The sequence below is a fragment of the Lissotriton helveticus genome, chromosome 4_1, assembly GCF_964261635.1.
Source record: "Lissotriton helveticus chromosome 4_1, aLisHel1.1, whole genome shotgun sequence".
NCBI lineage: Eukaryota > Metazoa > Chordata > Amphibia > Caudata > Salamandridae > Lissotriton > Lissotriton helveticus.
This window is the reverse complement of record NC_136063.1, coordinates 924,695,040-924,722,321: the sequence shown is the minus strand read 5'-3', so window position 1 is coordinate 924,722,321 and position 27,282 is coordinate 924,695,040. Positions and strand designations below refer to the sequence as shown.

General features: G+C 48.4%; 1 protein-coding gene across 1 annotated transcript in view; it reads left to right on the top strand.

Moving 5' to 3' along the window:
• The window catches only part of CCDC102B (coiled-coil domain containing 102B), a 566,627-nt gene that overhangs the window by 354,056 nt on the left and 185,289 nt on the right, over positions 1-27,282 (top strand). Inside the window, exon 3 of the mRNA XM_078685713.1 lies at positions 1,198-1,403. Coding sequence (XP_078541839.1) covers positions 1,198-1,403 — 206 coding nt within the window. The remainder of the gene's footprint in view (positions 1-1,197; positions 1,404-27,282) is intronic.

The window sequence follows — 27,282 nt, the reverse complement described above, 5'->3', positions numbered from 1 at the left end:
GGCCCCCAAAGTCCCTTTCCATCTCAGTTTACATGGCAGTCGGACGGCCATGTGAAGGCAGAGGAAACGGGACATCCTAATCCCTACGACGGTGCCTCCGCAGGCACCACCCCCATTGTATGGAATAGGCTCCGACCACCGCCCCAACAGGATTCTTGAGCCTGTCAGAAGCGGTGGTCTTTCCCTAGCCCGAATCTTTCTGACTGCCAGCATTGTAGTCTGGCATTTGGACTGATACTCGGTATGTAGGATTGACTGCCACCAATGTCCTAATCAGGCCCCAAGTCTTGTGAATCATCCCAATCTCTTGGGTAGTAAGGTTATTGTGACCTAACCAATGAAATTGTGCTTTTATGATCTGTTTGTACATAGATCGAATAAAGATTTGAATTGAAATTGGGTAGTAAGGTTAATGTCAGTAGTCACTGGGAAGGTATGTGTATCCTGTCTACCACTCTAACGGCCGCCTGGCACAAGGGACTTCCTAAAAATGAAAGCCTTCTTCACATGTCCAAATGTGAACCTTGATGGCACATTTTCTTCAGTTTACTCTGCTGAGTGTTTTTTACAGGAGCTGTCTTTGGCATATGGATTGGATTTCCTGTCCCCTTTAATCCATTAAAACTAATTTGTGGAGAAAAATACGGGCTATAGCTCAAACACGTTTGTATTTTGAAAACTTGACTTCGATCCAAACTGCCACTAAAAGCTATTTACAAAAGTAAGTATTCCATTCTGTCATAGAGATTTAATACAGCTTGACTGTTGGACAGTTGAGCTCACCATACTGGGAGACACAGCATAGCCACAAGCAGAGACACAGGACAGAAAGGTTGTTAATTTCCCACATCTGCTTTTAAAGTTGTGCATTATCTGGCATTGCCAAAATACATGTTGGACCTCCATGAACTTTTAAGAAATCTGTAAACACACAGCTCTTCCACAGTAGACTCATAAGCGTGACCTCACTCATTTTACCTATGCATATCTAGTCTGTTGGCGTGTTTACTTTAAAGAAAAGTCATAGGAGGAGTGAGCCAAAATATGTAGGCCTCAAGGTACATAAAAAGGAACATTTTAGAGATCAAAATGTTCAGCTTGAGTTCCTGCAGTCATTCTGTTTTATCAATAGATGATGGTAGTATAATTGTTTATATGGTATAGTAAATGTTGCATTATTTTATGCTTCATCTCCAGGTTGTGGACATTATCGAAAAGCCATTAAGAGAAAACTTGGATATCACACAGAATTCTGAACATTTTCACTTTTTTGGTGCTCATGTGGGAAAACCAAGACCAATTGTTGACAAGATTAGTAGAGCACAGGAGAGGGAACCATTAAAACCATCCGATCTACAGTTGTATCTAGAAGAGACACAGATAACGCTGGAGAAGGAAAGAAAGTAAGTGTAAAATACTGAAACATACTAAAAGATTTAATAAAATGTCAGCGGACACCAACATTCATATTTATTGGTAAATATAAATATATGTTTCCTAAAGTGTTATATATAAAGCTTGTACAACAGAAGGCACTCCTTCTAAACTGCATGTTCATCTTAGCACTCTCTAAGGCATCAGCCTATGATGTTCCAGTGATACACTGTTAGATCTGTCAGCCTTAGGGTGGTCTTCCCCCAAACATTTTGCTTTCACCCCTCCTATTTTTGCTGATCTCGTTTTTTGTTGCCCTTAGGACTCTATGCACTTTACCTCTGCTCACCAGGCTAAAGTACTTGTGCTCTCTCCCCTAAACATTGTAGATTTGGGTTATACCCCATTGGCATATTTAACTTATTTTTAAAGTCCCTAGTGAAATGGTATCCCATGCACCCAGGCCTGTAATCAAAAGCTACTAGTGGAACTGCAACATTGATGGTGCCACCCATTTAAGGAGCATTGTAAAACATGGCTCTGGCCTGGCATTGCAGCTTGTGTGTGCAGTAGTTTTGAACAGACATTGTGGCCTGGAAACATACAACTTTTGCTGGGCCAAACCTTCTTTTCTAAAACATGTAATTCACCCCTAAGATAGGCCCTGGAAAGCCCATTAGGCAGGGTGCTGTGTATTAAAAAGTTAGACATATTCTTTTCAAGTTTTACATGTCTTGGTAGTGAGAAACTCCTAAATTAGTTTTTACCTACTGTAAGGCCTACCTCTCCCATAGGATAACATTGGGATTGCATGATATTACATTTAATAGGTCATAACACAAATTGGGAGCAGGCAGACAATTTAAGTTTGGAGTCTTAAGAATTGTACTTAAAAATCCTCTTTAATGGTAAGGTCGGATTTTAAGTCACATTTCTGGCAATGCTACTTTTTGAAAGTTGACATTTTCTTGTCATAACAATTTTGTGGCTGCAGCCTGTTCCTGGGCCACATGACTAGGTGTAGTTGGCAGTTGGTCTTTGTTATTGCTCCCAGAGAGTGAGTCAACGGGAGGCTGGGTGTTGGCAGGATGGGCCACTCTGGCTTACAGGGGTAGGAGATGTCACCTAACACACGTGCACATCACAAAGGCTCTCCCTGAGCACTCTTATAAATGGTTTGTCACTAGTTCCTTCTGGCCCCAGACAAGCTGGGGCCAGGGCAGAGAGGAAGGAAATGCCTCACAACTAAGGGGTGGAAGCATCTAGAAACATCTCCTTCTTCAAAGTGGGCACTAGTTATAAATATTGGACCTTGGACCCCAACTTGTCAGTACACATCTGGAGCTGTGGAAGACTCAGAAGAAAGACTGCTGTGTTTTTGGCAGCAATGACTGTCACTCTACTGTCCTGCTGCTCTGAGAAGGACTGGACCTGCATCCTGAACCCAGGACCAACAGTGACTAAGGGTTGGTTGACTGGCCTCCTGATTAAAAACCTCAGGGATGGAACAGGCTTCCTCCATCTTGAACCCATCATCTGGATTCTGACAGCTGTGATTCCTGCCCTCCCAACTGGTGCCACCCAAGTCCTGGACCCTTGGAAGTGAACCTGAAGGTGCTCTGCCAGTCCAATTGTGGTGCCAGCAGAGCAGACACATCACAATGCATCACCTACAAAAGACTATGCATTGGAGCTGCTGCACGACGCAGCACCTCACCAAGCTGTGCATCCAGAATGCTGCATCATGTATCCATGACACAGGCCTTTGCCTCGCAAGCCCCTTGTTTAGAGCATCCTCGACAATGACACAGAACTCCTTATCACAAGCCCTGCAGGTTATTCGTCACCAACCAGTGTGTGACTTATCTTTAACACAGGTCTTCAAATCGCAAGCCCCTCCTTGACGGCATCCTCTATGATGATGCTGGGCCTCACATCGCAATCTTGCAGTTCCTAGGAAGCACCGCTGCTTGACGCATCTTCGATGCTGGACTCCGCATTGCTCTGCAATTAGGATATAAGGTACTTTGTTAATCTGGCCTAACTTGGTCCCTGTAGCTGGCCCATGCCTCATCGCAGTCAACCTGAACTTATGGCTTTGTCCCAGTCCAGTGCAACCAGATAACCCCAGTTTGTGCTTTGCACTTTTGAGCTCTTTCTTCATCTAAATTATTAAAATTGCACATCTCTGGATCTACTGATTTGATTTTTGTCATTTGGTCTTAGATCATTTATTACATGTTACTCTATTTTCCCAAATTGATGCTTTACACATTGCCTCTAAGTTAAGCCAGGCTGCTTTTGTGCCAAGCTATCTGAGGGTTTGTACAGGTTAACTAGGGGTTTGCTTGTGACTTCTCCCTGACAAGGACAGTGCTTGCCTCTTTTGTAGGATTTCACCCTAACTCAACTAGCAACCCAATTGCTTACAAACACATTATACATCGTACACTGATGATAGACATGCAATTTGTATATGTATTTCATTCTGTGTCATCAAGAATCTAGACAGTTATGATAAATGGGTAGTCCTCTTCTAGAAGGATTGTTCCACTATCACTACCTATCAAGGTCACTTAGTCCCCACCCGATGGGCTTCCACCCTGACTCCAGGAGCACAGCAGAGATCCACTCGCTATATTTACAGATCCTTGCAGGGTTGGTTAGGATTTCTTCTCTGTGTGCCACCTCTGACACAGAGAGAAACTCTCTGTAAACATGATCAATGACGATCTGTCCTCCGTGTCACAGTACCCTTGTAAGTCCACATTAATTTGCTTTGTTTTTAAAAATAAACTCTGCAAAGAGGTATTTTGTGAAAGGTGAAAGATAAACAATGTCTCTGATGCACTTGGTGATTTTTTTCCCAGTGATTCAAAGACATCTATTTTCTTCTCCTGCCATGACCCCCATGCCACCAGGAAAAAGCAGAGTCTAAAGGACTTAGTAGGCGGTCCACAGACTACCAGACTTGTGGGGGCGTGGCGATCTTCCGACTGCCCTATTACGAACAGGGCGATCAGGCTACCCTGGGACCACCACAAATGACAGGGATCAGAGATCCCTGGTGGTGGTGCAGTGGTCTTGAGGCCGCAATATGCTTTGTGAGGCTGCTGTGGCCCTACCAAGCATATTAGGAGTTTCCTCACCGCCACACTTTTCATTGCTGTGCGACCGCCATGAAAAGTGCGGCAGTGAGGAAACAAAGGGGACCCTACAGGGCCCACATGTCCCTCTGCTTCATTGGAGTGCATGCAGGGGAGCACATGATGTGACCCCCCTGTCTGCAAGCACCCCAGCACCTGCATGGCATGGACTGCAGGAGTCCATCCCATGCAGGCACTGATTTTGATGGTCCCATTTTGGGGCCTATTTCATTAACACTGTGGTGGGAATGTCAAAGAACCGCCCACCAGACAGGTAGTTGTAAATCTCTGGCTGGGTAGATGTACACAGTAAGGTTGTTCAAATATATCTCCAATCATTACAGGAGGACTTACCTACCATTCACCTGTCTTCTGTGATCCAGCATTTAAGGATTCAATATGTTGGGGAAAATCTGCATCATTAGGATAATTTGACTGATGCATTTTCCTTCTCTTCCCTCATAGACCATTGACAAGTGAAAATGCTTTTGTACACAAATGGGTCTATTTACAATTTTTTACACAGCACAGCAGCCATTTATGCTGCACTGCATGAGAAGGAGAGAACAGGAGAGTGTTGTATTTACACAGATATGCAAAACTTAGCTGCTGTGCACCTCTCAAACACCTTTGCACCATAGTGCAAGGGTGTTTCTGTGAGTCTAGCATAGGTTTTGTACTGGAAGGGTAACTTTCCAGTAAAAAATACTATGCTCAGACTAACTTTAAAACATTTCACACTGTACAGTGCTGCACGCATGCAAAGTCAGAAATGAAAGGAGAAATAAAAGCATTTCTCCATGATAGCGCCTGTTTGAAATGTGAACTGTTATTTCACGCAAAACCCTGTATACTTTTTTTCAGAAATAGATTTTTGCATCAAAAACCTTGGGTGGTTGCAAGGAAACACCCATGCCCCACCCATGGAATGCCTCGTTGGCTTTAAGTACTACAAAGTTGCACTATGTGTGCCTTTGTGTTACTTACAAGTAAGCCTAGGCGGAGACCTCCGCTCTGCCCGCGGACTGCGCAGAGATTCACCTTATCCGTGTTACGTGGAGAGTGCTGAGAAGGCAAATCTCCGCAGCGGAGCGGAGTTGGCCAGCCCTAACCTCCACCCCCTTATATTAACAAGTAATTCTACATTACTTAAAAGTAAATTAAAACCACTTACCTGTACTGCGGCGTCCCCGGGCTGCCCTTCCCCTCTTCCTCGCCATCTGGGTAATCCTTGAGAAAACTGCGTATGCACGCTTGCCCGTGTATTTCTTGCAAGAAATGCGCGGGCGCGCGCACATGCACAGTTTTCTCAAGGATTATCCAGATGGCAAGGAAGAGCAGGGGAGCAGCCTGGGGACGCCGCTTCTGAGGTAAGTGGTTTAAATTTACTTTTAAGTAATGTAGAATTACTTGTTTAAATATGGGGGAGGGAGGCGGGTGGCGTAGCCCCGCGGAGTTCCACGGAGTTTGTTCGCACCTCCGTTGACCTCTGAGTAGCCTCTATATGCCCACTACGCCCAGGGTTACTTACAAGTGCTTTTCTAGTAGAAATCAAGTTTTGCACTGGAAAGTAAATTGTTAAAAACATATGGTGCATCGATTTGCATTACTTTTGTGATGCATATACAGTGCAAAATCTATCTAAATATACCCCATAAGTATTGACTTTACACATGCATAATTATGTCTTACACACCATAAACGGTTTGTGAATTGGGCTTCTGCATTTACAGCCAAAAACAATTACAGAGGTATACATTAAAATGAAGATGATGTTTAGGACATACATTCCCAAATTTGTTTATGGATATTCCTTGATTGGAGATAGCAGCCTTCAGTGGACTTTGCCAAGTTGACTTATGATTATAAGGAGTGGGTTTCACTTTCTCATGAGGGCATGGTGGGTGGAGCTCCATCACTTTGCAGCTAAATTCGTACACACACTAGCCACGACGAGGCACCAAACTCAGGCCATGTCGGCCTCTGATAGTCACACTGCATGTGAAGATGGTAAAGGTTCATTTCTGTATGTTGGAAACCTATGAAATGGGAGAAAATAGCTTGTTTATGAGAATGACAGTGCAAACACCAGCTCACGATTGGGCAAATACCACCCATAATCCCTTTCTCCTATGTTGATCTGCTGAGACTGCCTGCCAGTTTTAGCCAGGGGCAAAGGCATCAACCAGGGCAAGGCAAGTGCAAGCAGGAAGTTAAGAAGCTCGTGTCGCTCTCTCCTGCTGCACTGTTCCCACTGCTTGAGATTGTAAGCAGAGAGGAGGCTCATGAGCCATAGGACCTTGAGGAGTGAAGCGGGAGGATGATCTGCAGTGGAAAGTTAGTTGAGTGATGCAGAGGTGGTGAAGAGCAGGTGTGTCTGAAGCATGTTACATATCTGAATGTAGGGCTTATATGTTTGTGTTTTTGAATGAGGTATTCCCTAGATGTGCAGGTTGGCTAGGTTCCATAGGGCCTGGCATAATATTATTCGTCCATGACATATTGTGACTATTTTTGGCAAACGTCAGGCTATACCTGGAATAATGGTGCTCATCCTTGACATTTGAGAATTCTTCACATAATTGAGATTACAGCTGGCTCAGTGGTGGCCGTTTTTGACACATTTGGGGCGTCATTCCTTGAATAACTGATACTATAGGCGGCATAATGATAGTTGCCCTTCACATGTTGTGGCCATTATGAACATTTGGTCACCCTTGGTAAAATAGTGCCTATCCTTGACATGTTGTGGCTACCCTGGCAGGTTTATGGTTTTAACCTAATGGGCCAATTATTGACACATTGTTGCCATTTTTTAAATATTGAATTCAGGCCATCCTTGGCACAATACTGGTGAAGTAGTAAAAATATTTGGCCATTCCTGAAATATGTATTGGTTTACCATAGCATAATGGGAAACATAAATTAATGGTGACCATCTTTCACATATTTTGGGCATTCTTTGGTGTGCAGGGACACATGAAGAGACCACACTGGTGATGCACCAAAGGCAAGCCCATCTGCACCCATCCACATGCCACTTGCGCTCTCTCCTTTTCTCCCCAGATTTAGAGGCTGTTAGAGAGATAAGTGAACAACAGAAGACCTTTCATGGGAATTTCTTCCTTCCCTGATGGCGTCTTAGCAACTCACTTTTTGCAATACTAATTTGCATACTTTACCTCCCAAGGTTGGATCCTCAGGAGTTGGTGACTTACCTGCGGATAATACCTGTTAGTTGAAATGTGCTTCAATAATGCATGCTCATTGGTAAAGGATGCACTTGAGATCAACTAGTTTCTAATTAACTCAGATTTTGAGGTATTGTTCATTATGGAAGTTTGGACTCCTGAATTATCAGGCCACCAATCATGCACCTGATTGAGGGGGCGTGGCCAGCAGCATGACTGGCTAGGACGTGAATCTCCGGAGCTCCGGCGAGCTGCTTCAACATCCGCCTAAATACTGAACCAAAAGAGCAAAACAGTGGCCAATACTGGATAAACTTCAAAGTAATCTAATGGTAACCCTTATGAATCAAGCATAACGGTCCGTTTTGCGTCACTAGTTCAATTTTTATTTTCTTCACTAGTTAAGCATTGCAATTTTAAGCCATGTCAAAAATTAAATATGCATGTGTTAACAATTATAAGGTTAGACATATCAAACCAGCAGCTTTATACATATTTACAATTTGCACACATCCTACCAACAACATTCATACTTCATTCACACAACTATACATAAACACAACAATAAGGCCCTTTGTCAACGAAAGTATAAGTAGTAAAGCCTATAGATGGTATTACTTTCCTAGTTCAAACGGTTTACAGTTATATGTATTGAACAACAAATTCTTATTTTGACGTGAGGCATAGAATTTTTTTAATATTCGTGATTGACAAAGAGTCCAGTCAATTTAGTTCAGGTCGACGCGTTTCAAACCCCTGATGTCGGGGTTCTCATCAGGACCAACCATTTCTACAACAAAGACCAAACAAGTGATTAAAAAATCAGCTCTTAGATTCAGATTTAAGTGAACATGCCACCAGTTGGCAAAACCACCATACCTTGTAAATTCGGTCAATGGCCAAGTTCGTGTGTGGTAGACAATCGACAGTTTCCGAAATGACACTAGACAAAAGAACCACGACATAACATAAACCTATGTAAAAGCCTTGTTTATGGTATATTTCGACATTTGTCAATTTTAGGGCTGCACTCACCTCTATGGTCAAAAGAGATGGAAAAACCTACAAAGTGAAGACACAATTTGTGTCAGAAGTTTTCTAAAACAGATGCATTCAAGCCAGACACATTAGTTTACTAAACTAAGCTTACCGGGCTAAACGAAGCTTCCAATTTGGTGCCCGTTTTTACTTTCCGTATTATTCAGACTTCGGTTTCCACCTAGAAAGGAGGGGTCGATTAGTCGGCTACTTGAAAAAAAGTCGGGCAACGCGTTGCATATTGCGTTCTGAGGAGAGAGATTCTTACCTTCAGAAACAAGCGCCGGTCGCGTCTAACAGTAAACAGCAAGTGAACGCGATGCACATTAGTCCTACATCTCTATTTACCCGGAAGGGTTGCGGGGACACGTGATTGGATGATGTACAAGGATGATCCTTCTTCTATGTTCCCTAATGCGGACGGAGCACGTTTTTTTCGTGCGATTATTGTTCCGACAATCAGATTTTCGGAACATACCCACAGAAGGGTTCAGAACGAGGAAATACTCCCTAGTTTAAACCCCGACACCGTTCCTAAACAAGTGTTCAATTGGGGAAATGGAAATGCTGCCACAGGATAACAACTGAAAGAATCATGGATTTATTTTAAATATTTCTGAAATTTCATTCAAACCCGTCATTGCAGTGTTATATTTCATTATGAGGAGGGCTTCTCGCTGGCTGAGTCTTCCTTCAGTATCTCCTCCTCTCGGATCTGCATCGATCTTTGACAGAATAGTCCATTTTAGATCGTCCTCACGGTGTTTATGTGCCTGCCAGTGTAAAACCAATAGTGCATTTGGCGTTTCATTTCTTAAGCGTGACTTATGCTGCGTGATGCGCTGCCTTGCTTCCTGAGTTGTTTTCCCTATATATAATTTAGGGCATGGACACATGATGCCATAGACCACGTTTCTGGTCTGGCAGTTAGTAAATGAGTCGTGTTTCCAATGGATTCCATTGAATGTAAACAAGGAACCTTCGACAGTTTGAACACAACATGAACAGTTGCCACACTTTTGGTGCCTTATTACTGGGGGTAAGCCCAGCATGCTTCTCAAAGTAGATTTTGGAGTGGTGGGTAATGCTGCTCTGACAATGTGGTTGGCCACACTTTTTTCTTTCTCGAAAGCGAAAAGTGGGGGGTCAGTGAAGTCACTGTGGAGATTTTTAACCAAGTGCCAGTTCTGTGTAACCATTTTTCGCAGATGATGTGTTTGAGGTCCAAACGTTGTGACACATACGATTCTGCTTTGTTCTGATCGTTCTTTCTTTTGAAGAAGCGTGTCTGGTGGGACCCACCAGGCTCTTTTTATTGAGTTTTTTAAGAGTTTTTTGGGGTATCCTCTCAAATTTAGTCGTTCCATTAGTTCATTTGCATGACGGAAAAACTCCTCTTTGTTTGAACAATTCCTTCTTATTCGAAGAAATTGTCCGAATGGTAAATTTTGTTTCAGACTTCTCGGGTGGTGGCTAGTAAAGTGTAGCGCTTTATTCCGGTCTGTGGGCTTACGAAACAGTGTAGTACCCAATGTACCATCCACCGCATAAACGTGTACATCCAGGAACGTGATGTTTTTGTTTGAAAAATTAAAACTGAATTGGATGTCTTCCATTCTTTGGTTTAACCAAGTCATAAATTCATGTAACTGTTCCTTTGATCCAGACCAAATCATAAATACATCATCGATGTACCGAATGTATTTATTGATATGTTCAGAGAACGGGTTGGAATTGTAAATAAATTTGTTTACGTATAATCCCATGAACAGGACTGCCAATTCTGGTGCGAATGGGCAGCCCATCGCTACTCCTTTCGTCTGGTAGAAGAACTCACTGTCAAATTGGAAATAGTTTCTTGATAGAGCAAATTTGGCTAGTTGAACTAGAAAGTTAGTGGGCACTCTGGCTGGCTGTTCCCTTTGTTCTAAAAAGTAGATGATTGTTTCTAACGCCAGGTCCTGAGGAATCTGCGTATATAGTGAAGCTACATCCATAGTCACTAATAGTTGTTTGGTAACATCAAACTGGACTGATGCTATATGGTTAAGAAATGCTTTCGTGTCTTTCAAATGTGCTGGAATTGAAACTGAACCAAGCACCACCAAACTAACGTAGGAACAGCCCCAGAGCAATAGGACCCTGTGGAGACTATTTTCACGAAGTGCCCACGACAATATCCAACACAGCGCCGACTTTGGGCTCCGACATCGGGAACTCCGAAGGCGGCAAGATGGCGGCCGCTGACACGGAGCTCCGGGATCGGCGCAGAAACAGGACGACCCGGTCCGCAGGAGGTCCACTCTCTGAGCCAGGTGCAGGAGCCCCTGAGAGAATACGGGCTGACCGGAGGTGCCGGTGAGATGTTAGGAGGCCCCGTCGGGCCCGGCGCACTTAAATAACATGGCGGCCGGTGCGGCGCTGAGGGGCTGAGACCGTCCTGAAGATCGTTCCCCATCTGTCCAGCCGACCTCAGGACGAGATGGTGAGGAGCAGTTGGAGCTCCCTGTGGGATGCAGAGACCGTGAGGAAGGCCGTCAGGTCCCCCCTAGACCACCGGGGACTTTACCAATATGGCGGCCGATGCCGCGAAATAGTGCCGAGGTGCGCCGTGACTTGGCTCCTGGCCCACCTCCTGTGCCTAGGACGCGCGTCCTCCCGAGCGCTGCACTGCCTCCGGCCTGGGCCTGTATTCGGACCCCCCCGGCCCGGCGCTGCCCCTGTTGAGGTTGGGGTCGCTTGAGGGGTATTTGAGGACGCGTGTCCTGCGGGGGTGCCGCCATTGCCCTGAGAGGGTCCCACGGAGGCTTCCGGAGACGAGAGGGCGCGGAGGGAGCCATAACCAGCGACCCGCGGACCTTGAGAGGAGAGAACACCTAGGATTGCCGAAGAGGGCTGCCGGGACGCTACGCCATCCTGCACCGAGACGGCTGAAGTGGGGCCTTGAGTCCGCTCTAGACCGACCCCGGAGTCCAGGCTGTGCCTGCGTCCTGCGGACCACTGTGCCCTCCACGACCCCCCGCCTGGTGCGGCAGCCTGAAGACCCTGGCCCTGCCTTACCCCTGCCAGAGTGTGGATCCCCTGGTGGTGTCCCTTCAGCCCAGGCTTTGAGGGGAGACCCTCGTCCCCCACTGAGAGGGACAATCCAAACCGCCGGAGAGCAAGGTAGATAAGGAGGTGCGGATCCCAACGAAACGGCGGACTTAGGTGATAGCTGAGACGGCCGGAGAGACGCTTGTCCCAGCATTGAGGAGAATATAGGACCGGTGTCAGAGATTAACACATCGCCGAGCATGGGAACTGAGGCACCCTGGGAGTGGGAGAGCGGCACGACTGACCCACAGCGACCGCGGCGGGGAGAGTCGGAACCGCCCAACCTTGCTGCAGAATACGAAGGCGGCTGGTTCCTGATGACAGCCAGATAGCCCGAAGCGGGGTGCGCCTCGAGAGGCCCGGAGGGCTACACACCACAGACACGCCAGCCATGGGAAAGAAGGACCCTCTCTCTAAACCAGCAACACAGGGGCCTATGGATAACTTCGCTACCCCCGAGACAGTTGACAGACGCCCTCCCGCCTGCCTCTGACGCGCGTTTAGACATTGAGCGGCTGCTGGGAGCCATTCAGGCGTCACGGGCCGATATCCAGGAATCCAGGACGGCTCTAGAAACCAAGATAGGTGAGGTGGGATCGGAGGTGACACTACTAAGGCAGAACTTCCGCAATCTGTCGGATAGAGTGACCACCGCTGAAACGCGGATTGGAGAAGCCGAAGATTCGATCTCCACCTTGAGAACATGGCGGAACTTAAAGCCTCTCATCGACAATTAATGTGGAAGGTGGATGATGCCGAGAATAGGGCGCGACGCGACAATCTACGCTTTGTGGGTTTTAGAGAGGGAATCGAAGGGGCGGACATGGCAGCATTTCTCCACGCCTGGCTTACCAAAACCTTCCCAGCGGCGCAGTTCTCACCTTGTTTTATCATCGAAAGGACGCATAGGGCACTCCTGGCGAAGCCACCAGACGGGGCGAGACCCAGACCGGTTATTGCACGCTTCCTCAACTTTGCCGACCGTGACTTGATCCTACGTGAAGCGAGAAAACTGGGAGAGATCCGGTTTGAAAATACGAACATTATGATATTCCCAGACTACAGCCAGGAGGTGCAGAAGCAACGTCGATCCTTTTATGCGGTCAGAGCAAAATTGAGAGACCTACATATTTCCTACATGCTCCTCTTTCCTGCGAAACTTAAGGTCCTCTATAAAGACAAGTCAATCTTCTTTACCCATCCGGACGACGCCTGGCAATGGCTAGAGGAACGCCCTATACTCAATAGCAGAGAGACAGCTGGCCGTAGGACAATGGACAGGTCACCGTCACACGGACCCCTGTGGGAACAGCCGAAAGCACAGAGACTGAAGTCCCGACGGATAAAGAGACAAACTCCGGCTACACCCTACCAAGGACATGGCTCGGGGGGCACGAGACGGGGACGTTCGACTTCGCCGGTTGGAGGCACTGCGACGGGCTCAAGGTACAGCTGTCTCCGAAGCCATGTACGATCGGAGGGAGAAGACGAAGAAGAAGTGGGGGGGTCGCGCTCAGTACACCCGTTGGTAGAGGCGATCGGACTTTGGAACATGACATGCCGGGGAGCAGTAGTGTCCCTGACACGGTCACCCAAGACTCCCACTCATGAACATTGGTGGGCCTGGTTACGGTTATTGCAGCTCGCCGCTGCGGAGCACGCAAGTAGACACGCCCCTTTATGTTATGTTTTACACTTCTTGTTTCCACTGGTTCTGTGTCCTACTACACGACTACTGGGATTGTTAATAGCAGTGTCAGTTTTGGGAAAGTGGCGCTGCATGTTGTGAGAAACAGTGGTTAGAGAAGACTAAATGGAAGGGGGGGCACAAGGGAGGGCGACAGACCTTCTCCTATGACCAGTTCTGTCTTGTAAAGGGATGAGGCTGGAAGGGGAGGGAGATGGGGTGGGGGGGGAGATGGGGAGTTCTGTTTTGCTTTTGCTCGTTCAGGTTGTGGAGCGGACGGGGAGAGTTGGGGGGCGGGGACGGCAGTTGGGAGACTACAGCAGGACACTTTAAACCTCCACGCCACATATGCAAGCCAGGGACCAACCCCGTACAGATACCAAATCTTTGAATGTCGTGTACCTTAGGCACTCCACGTGGGGGTGATAGGGGAATAAGCATCCTGACATGGAATGTCAACGGATTAGGCTCCAGAGTCAAGAGAGGTCTAGTGAACGCTTACATCAAAAGGGTGGACCCGGATGTTACTTTCCTACAGGAAACACACCTCAAGGGTACACAATGCACCTTCATCGCTAGGGGTAGACATAGAGTTCTGGCTCATGCGGGCTACACATCAGATTCCAGAGGGGTGGCGGTACTCGTTAAAAAGTCCTCGCCATTCTGCATCTCACACACCTGAATAGATCCACAGGGGACATACGCGGGAGTACAGGGTACCTGGAACAGAAACACATACACGCTAATTTCGGTTTATGCACCGCCCAAATTACAGACCCGCACGCTTACAGGGCTGGCGACCATCCTTCTAGACACGGCGGACACTATACAAGTGGTGGGAGGTGATTTCAATGACGTGATGAATGTAGAACAAGACTGGTCCGGGTAATCAGGGAGGGGAGGTAACCAGACCACACTGTCCAGTCAGATGTCCACCATAGGACTCACGGACATCTGGAGAGGGCTACACCCGACACAACAGGCCTACTCATACTACTCTGGAGCCCACAGGGTATTCTCACGATTGGATTATATTTTCATGTCCCGACAGTACTTGAGGGTGAGTGATACTGCAGAATATAAGACAAGAGGTATATCGGACCACTCGCCGTTGTTCGTAAGGGTGGGATACAACCAGGGCAGGGGCACCGGCTCATGGCGCTTAGCGGCCTGGGACCTCCAAAATGTGGACATACTGAGAGGCATTCGGGCGGACATTAAGGTCTATATCGCAGAAAATGAGGGTACAGTAGAATCGAGTGTCACCTTCTGGGAAGCCCAAAAGCCGGTGTTGCGAGAGACAGGATACAAAGTAGACTGAGGGAGGAAAGACGTAAACTCCAGGCTGAGGTTGCGGCCCTGGAACGGGCCATCTTGGGATGGGAGAGGGAGTACCAGACCCATAAAAATGACGAGACTCTTAGAAGGTTACTTGACACCCAGCGACAATATAGAGAATTGGTTACTAATGAGGCGAAGACCCAATCCCTCGCCACCCTTCACCGCCTATACGACGTAGGTGACAAGTCGGGCAAACTCTTAGCGTGGCTCAGTAAAAGGGAACGGGCGGCGAGATGGGTAGATAGTATCTCCACGACAGACGGAACTAGTATTAACACTGACATCGAGATAGCTGAAGCCTTTGCTACGCACTATGAACAGTTCTACGCAGCCAGAGATCTCGTAACATGCGAGGAAGCACTACTGTACATGGAACGGACGGACCTCCCGGTGCTGCCTCCTGAGGCCCTGGTGGGATTAGAGGCGGACATAACGACTGATGACATCACAGACGCCATTGCTAAGATGAGACCGGGCAAAACCCCTGGCTCGAATGGTTTCCCGGCCGAGCTCTTTAAGCGCTCGGCGGATCTTCTGACACGCCATCTTAAAGGCCTCTTTGCTGGTGTCTACCAAGAGGGGGAGATCCCTCCAGATCTCGCTATGGCGACGATTGTACGAATCTACAAGGAGGGCAAACCACGGGACGACTGTGCCTCCTACCGCCCCATATCATTACTTAATACGGAAGTTAAATTGTTGGCAACCATCTTGGCGCCCGCTTACGAGCGGTCATTCCAGGCCTTATACATTTAGACCAATCGGGTTTTTTACCTGATAGGGCGACTAAACTGAACCTTAGAAGAACTCACAACTGGCTACAGGAAGTGCGAGGGCGGAGCGAACCTCACTGGTTCCTATCCTTAGACGCTGAGAAAGCGTTTGACGCGGTGCACTGGCCATTTCTCTATGCAGTGCTCCACAAGTTTGGCTTCGGACCGAACTTCGTAAAATGGGTCCGACTTCTTTACACCTCTCCGAGAGCAAGGGTGAGGGTGAATGGGACGATGTCACGGGAGTTCCAGATCCAGAGAGGTACCCGGCAGGGCTGCCCACTATCTCCCCTCCTCTTCACACTCACTATCGAAGTACTCGCAGCCAGGATCCGGCAAAACGAGGCCATCTCCGGCTTTACAAGCAATGACACGGACCCGACACAAGAAAAGATCTCGCTCTATGCGGATGATGTTCTGCTATACATTACTAAACCGGAGACCACCGTTCCGGAGTTATTCCGGGAATTGGAGCAATATGGCGGGCAGGCGGGACATAAAATAAATTGGCACAAGTCTATTCTCTATGACCCCGGGGGACGTGACAGGTGGGGGGGTTACCAGAGAGCCTACTGACGACGACCAAAGGCTTCCAATACCTCGGGATATATATTACCCTGAGTGAGACCCTCTCGTTCCAAAGAAACCTGGAACGGATCATATTGAACGCGAAGGCGGATATGGATCGCTGGAGACAGCTCCCACTCACGCTCTTGGGCCGAGCGGCCATGTACAAAATGGTCACTCCACCCAAATTAATCTATGCCTTACAAAACGAATATTATCCATTACCAACTGCGGTCATCGCTAAGATCCATGCTGACCTGAGATCTTTTCTTTGGCTAGGCCAATATGCTAGAGTGGCTTTGTCAACGCTCCAGAGACACCAGTATAGCGGGGGGATATCGCTGCCTAACCTGGAGGCCTACTATTGGGCGGAACATCTGACACCAATCAATGATTGGCTCCATGCCCCGGCGAATCACCCGACTTATGCTTTAGAGAGAGTTAAAATGTCCTCCAAAAACCTATTGTGCTATCTCTATGGGGATGCTGGCAGGGCACCGCTCCTACCGGCAACGTCTCTCACACTCAACGCGTGGACTAAGGCCACAAGACGCATGGGCTGGGAAAAGAAGCCTACACGGCAGACACCGCTGTGGCACTGCCGGTGGTTGACAGAACTCTACAAGGTGCGCGTTTTCCAAAGGTGGGACGATATCGGCATCTCCACTATAGGAGACGTGATAGCCAAAGGGGAGCTGAAATCTTTTCAGGTACTTAAAAAGGAGTTCGGCTTACACAACACACAGCAGTTCAAATACATCCAATTACGACATGCATGGCAAGCCCAGAATATCACACTCGCTGATATCCCAGAATATACACCGCTGGAAGGGCGGCTCCTCCAAGAGCAGATAACGGGGAAGGCGGTCTCCTTAACCTATAAAACCTTAACTAATAATATGTTAGGGGACCTAGCAAAACTCAGAGGTACGTGGGAGGCAGAGGTGGGGGAGATGGAAGACCTAGATTGGGAGATAATGTTGATGCATCCCCGGGAAGTGGCAATCAAATCAAGGCTGAGACTCATTCAATTTAATGTGCTCCATAGGACCTATTACGACAGGGTACGGCTCAGTAAAATGGGAAAAGTAGACAACTCACGGTGCCTTAGATGCCACCAATGTGATGGGGACTTCTATCATACCATCTGGGCATGCGACATAATACAAGAATACTGGACGCAGGTGTTTAGGGAACTAGAGGAGGTCCTGGGGGTTCCAATCCAACGCGAGCCCAAGCTGGCACTGTTAGGCATGACCAATGAGGTGGACCTGACTCGCCCACTTCTTACATTCCTGGTTCTTGCACTGGTTGTGGCAAAAAGGGACATCGCAAAATACTGGGGGGCGCCGGAACCTCCGGGAGTGGAGGAATGGAGGAGGGGGCTGGACCTCTATATGGCAGCTGAGAGAGTTACTAATAAGGCTAGGGGTTGCCCCAAACATTCTCGAGAGTTTGGTCCAAGTGGCGCCACTATCACGGGCTAGATGGAGGGATGTGACGGGTATGGATGTTAGACACAGGTCATCACACAGAGAACACTTTACATTGCTAATATAGTTGGGATGAGCCGAGATGACCCCGAGGGGAGCCATGGGACACTGGACATGTGAAGCCTCGGACGGTGACAGACTCTACAGGCATTGGGGGGTGGGGGGGTGGAACTGGAAGTGAACCTGCTGCTATTTACGCGACTGCATTGTTTTTGTAAATTTCTTTCACGTATTGTTTGGTTGGTGTAGGAGAGTAGGGTCTGCTATCCTATGGTCACCCCAAATTTTTGCTTTTTGCTTCACTGGTTTTAGACTACTGAGGCTGTGGGCCTGCTAATCAGACCCCCAGCCTGCTGTTCTCTCTCTAAATTACTGATACATGTGCTATAGGTACATACCACAATTGGAAATGGACTCCTTGTCAGCCCCTGTACCATGCACTATAGGTGCTCAGGGCATAGGTGCCACCAAGGCCTACCAGGGGCTGCAGCATATCTTTTGCCACCCCTGGCTGGTTCTTAAATTGACACAGCTGGCTGATCACTCAGCTGGGGCAAGGTGGTGTAATCACCCCTTGCTTAGATATAGTATACCTATATCTGAACCTATATCTGGACACATATAGACCTGTGAGCCACTCCTATGGCAGGCCTTAGCAATCCTGGAGGCAGAGTGCGTGGTTTAATGTGAGATGGAGCTCTAGCATGAGCTGAGCCTGTCTGCAGCCGTCGGGAACAAATCCCTAAGCTGTTTCAGGATAATGCCATACCATATACTCTTAAGTGCATTATAATCCTCGCGGTTATATAGCAACTCTGGTTTGGCTTTATCAAAACATGTCGTGTAAGGTGTCATACGATTTGGAATACTATCCCCTCGCCAGTTCTGGCAACGGGGATAGCATTCCACCCCTCTAGAGGGGTAAGACATGTTACTTTACCTAAATGCGGTTAATTTCTAAAAGGGCCTCAGATCCACAAAATGGATGCTTCTGCCACAGACACGAGTCTGACCCCCTGAAGCTGACCGAAACTCAGCCCAAGAGGCCTGGACAAAGGGTTTCCTGTCGCAGGGTGGTGTTACAACCCCCCAGACAGGAGATAGTGGATTGTAGCAGGGAGGTTTGAAAGAAACCAGACAGTGCCTGGGGAGCACAAGGCTGCCCCTTGCATAATCCGGCCAAACCGGTTCTAGGGCACTCCAGCCCCCGTCCCAGCGCGGCCAGGATCAAAGGAAGGGGGTGTATCCACCCACTTCCTGGGTCCCACCTATAGGAGGGGACCTAGCAGGTAATCCAGCCCCCCAGATTCGAATAAGAGTGGGAGCAGTGCCACTGCACTTCAGATTATCCTGATGAAACATAAGAAATGAAACTCTGGACCCTTCGACATCCTACTCAACGTAGAAGACTGAAGAATCTCCCTTGTGGTCAAGGAGTGACCACCCTGTGCAAACAGGCACCATCCAGCCCTCGACATCTACTTTGTTGCAGTTCCCGCCGGAACTCGAGCGACAGAGATCAACGAGATCAAGCTTGCCTGCCTTTTAACAGCCCGATCCACAGTCCCTGCAGAGCTGAGACCCGTGGAGGCGACCGGAAGCGTGGGGCACGCCATCTTGGAAAGACCACGAGACGCTGACCGTACAGCCCACGAGTGACCCTCGAAGCTGTACAATGGGGTTTGAGAAGCCCCAACCCTGAGCCACTCTTGCACTGAAGTTCTGCCCCCTACACTCGACGAGTGCTGCGTGGGGCCCTTCTGCTTCTTTTGGTTCAACGCGTTGGTCCGGTCACTTGCCAGCTGGCTTGTGGCCCCTGTGCCAACGAAACTTGAAATACGACTTGTGATTCTGGTTGCTCCAGATTTGCACACGCTCCCCTGAAAAGGAGCCCCCACTCTGACCCTCCTGGTCCGAGTGAGAAGCAATCTTCCAGTTCCGCGTGGATTGCTTTTGCCAAGTGTTGTTTGCTCCAATCTTGAAGCCGACAGCGCCGACGGCGAGAGCCTGCGTGGGACAGATTGTGACCTGCTCCTGGACTTCGTAGATGCCCCAGAGCCCACGTGACAGCGGAGAGAAGCTCCTTGACAACCACCTGATTGCGCCCGACATTGCCTGGTTCCATCCTGGTTCCACCCTGGTCACTGCTGAGTGACCCAGACTCTGTCCCCTCTGCTTTCAGGTACTTTTCGACTCGAGTCCACCCTTGGACTCCACCGGACACTTCTCCTTCACCTCGCCTGCAGCCCTTTCAGCTCCAAGCACCAAGAGCCTGCGTGACGAAACCCGAATCCCGCGGGCTTTTCCCGACTTCAGCATTGCTTGTCCCGACTGCTCCCAGCAATTCCCTAGGCCCTAGGCCTACCCACTGATCGAATGGTATCTCTTATACCATTTTTTTAGTATATGGTTTGAGTGGCTTCTTGGCCTCATCCAAAATTGTGCAACTTTGTATGTTATACTGTGCTTTTGATTTAACGCTTGTGCCCCTTTATTCATAAAGAATACTGGGGATTGTTTTTAGTAATAAATACATATATTTGTATAATATATACTTGTGTGGTGTCCTTTCATTTGATATTACAGGATTGTATTTGGTAAAACAGCTCGCTTAACACGACCTCTTAAGTTAAGCCTTTAAGGCTGCTTAGTCCATGCTACCCCTAGGATAGCTTGTCTAATAAGGTTGACTTACAACCAGACACCATAAGGGTTGTTTGGACTGATACAAAGTGGTTCCAGAATTGGAAACATTATATATCAGGCCAACTTCTCACATTGGTGGCAGCGGTGGGATTTGAGCTTGCTGTTGTTTTACCATTGCAATCTTTTTATCAAATTGAAAGATCACATCAAGTACCTCTAGGTACATATAAATCAAAAGCTTAGCATATTTAAGTTCTACTGAACTTAGTAGTTGTAGATTAAAGGGATTAGCACACCCTGACTACAACTCACTAGCAAGGTACAGTAGGGAAACACTTAGTGTAGGTAGGTGCATCACTTACACCACACTAGAGTCATGTCTGACACAGGAAAAGCCTCAGGGTCTGTTCCTGTGACAGTTGACCTTACCCAGGCAACTTCCAGCTATGACAAACTAACCCACAAAGACTTGGTTGCCTTGTGCATCTCAAGAGGGTTAAAAAGGGGCAGAAGTCCCACCAGTCCTTCCCTGATAGCCATTCTAGAGCAGGATGACTTGGAAAAGGCAAATGCAGTTCCCTTAGAATCAGGAGAGGGAGTGGACCCCACAGCCACTGAGACCACCCCAGAGGAGGAAGAAGAGGAGGTAGAAGAGGAGGAGGACTCAGAGGTAGAGGACCCTGAAGATCAGGATCAAGGGCTTAACCAGGTTGTAGTTGCCAGGCTTAACCAGGCCAACTTAAACCTACTGGGAAATGGAGAGGGCCAGCACCTCCCCAGATCCCACCAGAGTATTCTCCCAGGCAACAGAAGAGTGAGATCTCCATCAGGGGGCTCTCATATTTCTAGTGCCTCAAGAGAATCTCAGAGAGGCATGACTGCCTCACAAAAGATAGAGCATAAGGCCAGGATGAGAGCTGTCAAACTCCAAATAGAGAGGGAGGAGGTAGCCCTGGCCCAAGCTAGACTTGCCTTGGCAAGAGAGCAGAAATTGTGTGGCTTAGATGTCACTGGTGGCAGCAACATTCCTAGAGAAAAAGACAGGAGCTATGATAATAGAAACCTGACAAAAATTGTGGCCCCTACAAGGAAGGGGATGACATCCACAAATGGATGACTGCTCTTGAGAGAGCCTGCATGGTACAGCAGGTTCCTCAGGATCAGTGGGCTGCCATTTTATAGTACTCCTTTTCAGAGAAAGGGAGGGACAGGCTCCTCACAGTTAGACCTGAGGATGCCAAAAACTACTCTGTCTTGAAGAGTGCTCTTATTGAAGGATTTGGCCTAACCACTGAGCAATACAGGTTGTTGTTCAGAGACACCCAAAAAGCACAGACTCAAGACTGGACTGATTTTGTAGATTGTGCCACTAAGGCTCTGGAGGGTTGGTTGCAGGGAAGTAAAGTTTCAGACTATACAGGATTGTACAATCTTATCATGAGAGAACAGATCCTTAATAACTGTACAAACCAGCTGGTGCATCAATACCTTATTGACTCTGATTTGACCTCTCCCCAAGAATTGGGAAAGAAGGCAGACAAATGGGTCAGAACAAGGATTAAGCAGAAACCCCAGAACCAAGGTGGTGACCAGAAGAAAACAGACCAGAAGGGTGGAAATCAGAAAGATAAAGAAAAGGACCAGAAGTCTTCAGGCCCCCAAAATAGTAATAAGGAGGGTGGTTCCCAGAATGGAAACAAGAAAAAGAAGAATAATGGCCCAAAGAAGCCTTGGTGTAATAACTGCAAATCAGTTTCACACTGGGGCAGTGAATGCACCAAGACAACTCCAGTCCCCACCACTGCAGCTCCTAAAGCACCTGCACCCCCTAGTACAGTAAGCAGTGGTGGAACACAGCCAAAGGGTGTAGTAGGGTTAACCCTGGGTACTGAAGTAGGATCTGGCTTAGTCAGAATCCCTACTCAGGCAGTTCTCCTATATGATGTGGACTTAGCTTTGTCCACTACAGTGAGTCCCAGTAACCTGGGCAAATATAGGCAGACGCCTTTAATCAATGAGAAACTGGCTCAGGCCTACAGGGACACATGTGCCAGTGTCACAATGGTGACACCTGACTTTGTGGACCCTGGACAGATTGTACTAGGTGAAAGTTACCTAGTGACCAATGCAAGCAACTCCACTACTTCCCATAGTGTGGCAGTTGTGAACTTCTCCTGGGGAGGGGTAGATGGCCTAAAGAAAGTTGTTGTGAGTGCAGACCTTCCAGTAGACTGTCTGTTAGGCAATGATCTTGAAAGCTCAGTTTGGTCAGAAGTGGAGTACAGGACTCATGCAGAAATGCTAGGGATTTCAGCTCATGTCCTTGCAGTGACAAGGTCTCAGGCTAAGAAGTGCCTTCCTGAACCAGTGGTGGATCTGGAAACAATAGACCAACCACAACCCAAGAGAAGGAGCAAGAGAGGAAAGGCTGAGCCTTCCACCTTGCCCCAGGTTGAGGATCAGGTTTCACAGGAAACTGATTCTGTAGTCCAAGAGGAGACTGTCTCTGAGGAGCTTGAACCTGACCAGGTTGAGTTTCTGGGGACAGGGGGACCCTCAAGGGCAGACCTGAGGCAGGCTCAATTAGATTGCCCTTCACTTGAACCCCTCAGACAGCAAGCTGCTGCTGAGGCTGCTGGGGATGCCCAAGGTACCCATACTGTGTATTGGGATGATGGACTCCTTTACTCAGAGGCTAGAGACCCCAAGCCTGGTACAGCCAGGAGGTTGGTCATACCTCAGAAGTTTAGGGGCTTCCTTCTTACCTTGGCCAATGATATTCCCCTTGCAGGACACTTAGGCCAGAACAAAACGTGGGACAGGCTTGTTTCACACTTTCACTGGCCTCATATGTCAGAAAATGTCAAGGAGTTTTGTCGCTCCTGTGTCACTTGCCAAGCCAGTGGTAAGTCAGGTGGCACAACAAAGGCCGCCCTAATACCACTACCTGTGGTGGGGGTACCCTTTGAACGTGTTGGAATAGACATTGTGGGTCCCATGGATCCCCAAACAGCATCTGGGAACAGATTTATACTGGTGGTAGTGGATCATGCCACCAGGTACCCAGAAGCAATTCCCCTGAGGACCACCACAGCACCTGTGGTGGCAAAAGCCCTCATTGCAGTTTTCTCAAGAGTGGGCTTTCCAAAGGAGGTATTATCAGACAGCGGTACTAACTTCATGTCTAGTTATCTAAAAGCAATGTGGAAGGAATGTGGAGTAAACTACAAGTCTACCACACCCTATCACCCACAGTGCAATGGGCTTGTGGAAAGATTCAACAAGACCCTCAAGGGAATGATAAAAGGTTTACCAGAGAAGCTTAGGCGGAAATGGGACATCCTTTTACCCTGCTTGCTCTTTGCTTACAGAGAGGTCCCACAGAAGGGGGTTGGCTACAGCCCTTTTGAACTTTTGTTTGGCCACCCTGTGAGGGGTCCATTATGTTTGGTGAAGGAAGGATGGGAGTTACCTCTCAAAAAGCCTAAGCTAGATGTAGTGGACTATGTACTTGGTCTCCGCTCCAGGATGGCTGAGTATATGGAAAGAGCATCCAAAAACCTGGAGGCCAGCCAAGAATTACAAAAAGCTTGGCATGACCAAAAGGCTGTTCTGGTTGAGTTCCAGCCAGGGCAGAAGGTGTGGGTGCTGGAGCCAGTGGCCCCAGCAGCACTCCAGGACAAATGGACTGGACCCTACCCTATCATTGAAAAGAAGGGAGAAGTCACCTACCTGGTTGACTTTGGAACCCCTAGGAGCCCCCTCAGGGTGCTCCATGTGAATCGTTTGAAAGCATTTGTGGACAGGGAGGACATGAGCTTGCTCATGGCCACAGATGGGGAACAGGAGGAAGAGAGTGACCCTCTCCCAGACCTGCTTTCTCAGAACCCTGATGATGGTTCAGTTGATGGAGTAGCCTTGGCAGGCAGCCTCACTGACCAGCAGCAGATGGACTGCAGACAAGTTTTGCAAGCCCACAGACACTTGTTTTCACTCACACCCAGCCAGACAAACTGGTGCACCCATGAGGTGGACACTGGTGACAGTCTGCCTGTCAAGAATAAGATCTACAGGCAACCTGACCATGTCAGGGATTGTATCAAGGCTGAGGTGCAAAAGATGTTGGAGCTTGGAGTGATTGAGCCATCAGAGAGCCCATGGGCCAGCCCAGTAGTCCTCGTGCCAAAACCTCATACCCAAGATGGAAAGAGAGAAATGAGGTTTTGTGTGGACTACAGAGGTCTCAATGCTGTCACTAGGACAGATGCACATCCCATTCCAAGAGCAGATGAGCTCATTGACAGATTGGCTTCTGCCAAGTTTCTGAGCACATTTGACTTGACAGCTGGCTACTGGCAAATCAGACTAGCCGAGGAGTCAAAAGCCAAGACAGCATTCTCTACCCCCAGTGGGCATTATCAGTTTGTGGTGATGGCCTTTGGTTTGAAGAATGCACCTGCCACCTTCCAAAGGTTGGTGAATCAAGTCCTTGCTGGGTTGGATGACTTTTGTGCAGCATATCTAGATGATATTGATGTCTTTAGCTCCACCTGGGAGGATCACCTGATCCACCTGAAGAAGGTTCTGGAGGCCCTGCAAAAGGCAGGCCTGACTATCAAGGCTACAAAGTGCCAGAGAGGGCAGAGTAAGGTTGTGTACCTGGGCCACCTAGTAGGTGGAGGTCAGGTTCAACCACTGGAGAGCAAAATCCAGACCATACAGGACTGGGCTCCTCCAGTTACCCAGACACAAGTCAGAGCCTTCTTGGGCCTGACTGGGTATTACAGAAAGTTTGTGAAAAACTATGGGTCCATTGTGACACCATTAAATGACTTGACATCCAAGAAGATGCCAAAAAAGGTTCAGTGGACAGTTAGCTGTCAGAAGGCATTTGATGACCTGAAGAAGGCCATGTGCTCTGCACTTATCCTGAAGAGTCCTGACTACTCCAAACAGTTCATTGTACAGACAGATGCTTCTGAGTTGGGGGTGGGAGCTGTGCTCTCACAACTTAATCAAGATGGTCAAGACCAGCCCATTGCTTTCATTAGCAGAAGGCTGACCCCCAGGGAGAAACGTTGGTCAGCCATTGAGAGGGAGGCCTTTGCTGTGGTTTGGGCCCTGAAGAAGTTGAGGTCCTACTTGTTTGGAACTCACTTCCTAGTTCAGACAGACCATAAGCCCCTCTTGTGGCTCAATCAGATGAAGGGTGAAAATCCCAAGCTGCTCAGGTGGTCCATTTCCCTACAGGGGATGGACTATACAGTGGAGCACCGCCCAGGGACTGACCATGGTAATGCAGATGGTCTCTCCAGGTACTTCCACTTAGAACATGAAGACTTATCTGGTCAAGGTTAGTTTAATGTCCCTGCGTTTGGGGGGGGGGGTTGTGTAGGAGAGTAGGGTCTGCTATCCTATGGTCACCCCAAATTTTTGCTTTTTGCTTCACTGGTTTTAGACTACTGAGGCTGTGGGCCTGCTAATCAGACCCCCAGCCTGCTGTTCTCTCTCTAAATTACTGATACATGTGCTATAGGTACATACCACAATTGGAAATGGACTCCTTGTCAGCCCCTGTACCATGCACTATAGGTGCTCAGGGCATAGGTGCCACCAAGGCCTACCAGGGGCTGCAGCATATCTTTTGCCACCCCTGGCTGGTTCTTAAATTGACACAGCTGGCTGATCACTCAGCTGGGGCAAGGTGGTGTAATCACCCCTTGCTTAGATATAGTATACCTATATCTGAACCTATATCTGGACACATATAGACCTGTGAGCCACTCCTATGGCAGGCCTTAGCAATCCTGGAGGCAGAGTGCGTGGTTTGATGTGAGATGGAGCTCTAGCATGAGCTGAGCCTGTCTGCAGCCGTCGGGAACAAATCCCTAAGCTGTTTCAGGATAATGCCATACCATATACTCCTAAGTGCATTATAATCCTCGCGGTTATATAGCAACTCTGGTTTGGCTTTATCAAAACATGTCGTGTAAGGTGTCATACGATTTGGAATACTATCCCCTCGCCAGTTCTGGAGACAGGGATAGCATTCCCCCCCTCTAGAGGGGTAAGACATGTTACTTTACTTAAATGCGGTTCATTTCAAAAAGGGCCTCAGATCCACAAAATGGATGCTTCTGCCACAGACACGAGTCTGACCCCCTGAAGCTGACCGAAACTCAGCCCAAGAGGCCTGGACAAAGGGTTTCCTGTCGCAGGGCGGTGTTACAACCCCCCAGACAGGAGATAGTGGATTGTAGCAGGGAGGTTTAAAAGAAACCAGACAGTGCCTGGGGAGCACAAGGCTGCCCCTTGCATAATCCGGCCAAACCGGTTCTGGGGCACTCCAGCCCCCGTCCCAGCGCGGCCAGGATCAAAGGAAGGGGGTGTATCCACCCACTTCCTGGGTCCCACCCATAGGAGGGGACCTAGCAGGTAATCCAGCCCCCCAGATTCGAATAAGAGTGGGAGCAGTGCCACTGCACTTCAGATTATCCTGATGAAACATAAGAAACGAAACTCTGGACCCTTCGACATCTTACTCAACGTAGAAGACTGAAGAATCTCCCTTGTGGTCAAGGAGTGACCACCCTGTGCAAACAGGCACCATCCAGCCCTCGACGTCTACTTTGTTGCAGTTCCCGCCGGAACTCGAGCAACAGACATCAACGAGATTAAGCTTGCCTGCCTTCTAACAGCCCGATCCACAGTCCCTGCAGAGCTGAGACCCGTGGAGGCGACCGGAAGCGTGGGGCATGCCATCTTGGAAAGACCACGAGACGCTGACCGTGCAGCCCACGAGTGACCCTCGAAGCTGTACAACGGGGTTTGAGAAGCCCCAACCCTGATCCACTCTTGCACCGAAGTTCAGCCCCCTACACTCGACGAGTGCTGCGTGGGGCCCTTCTGCTTCTTTTGGCTCAACACATTGGT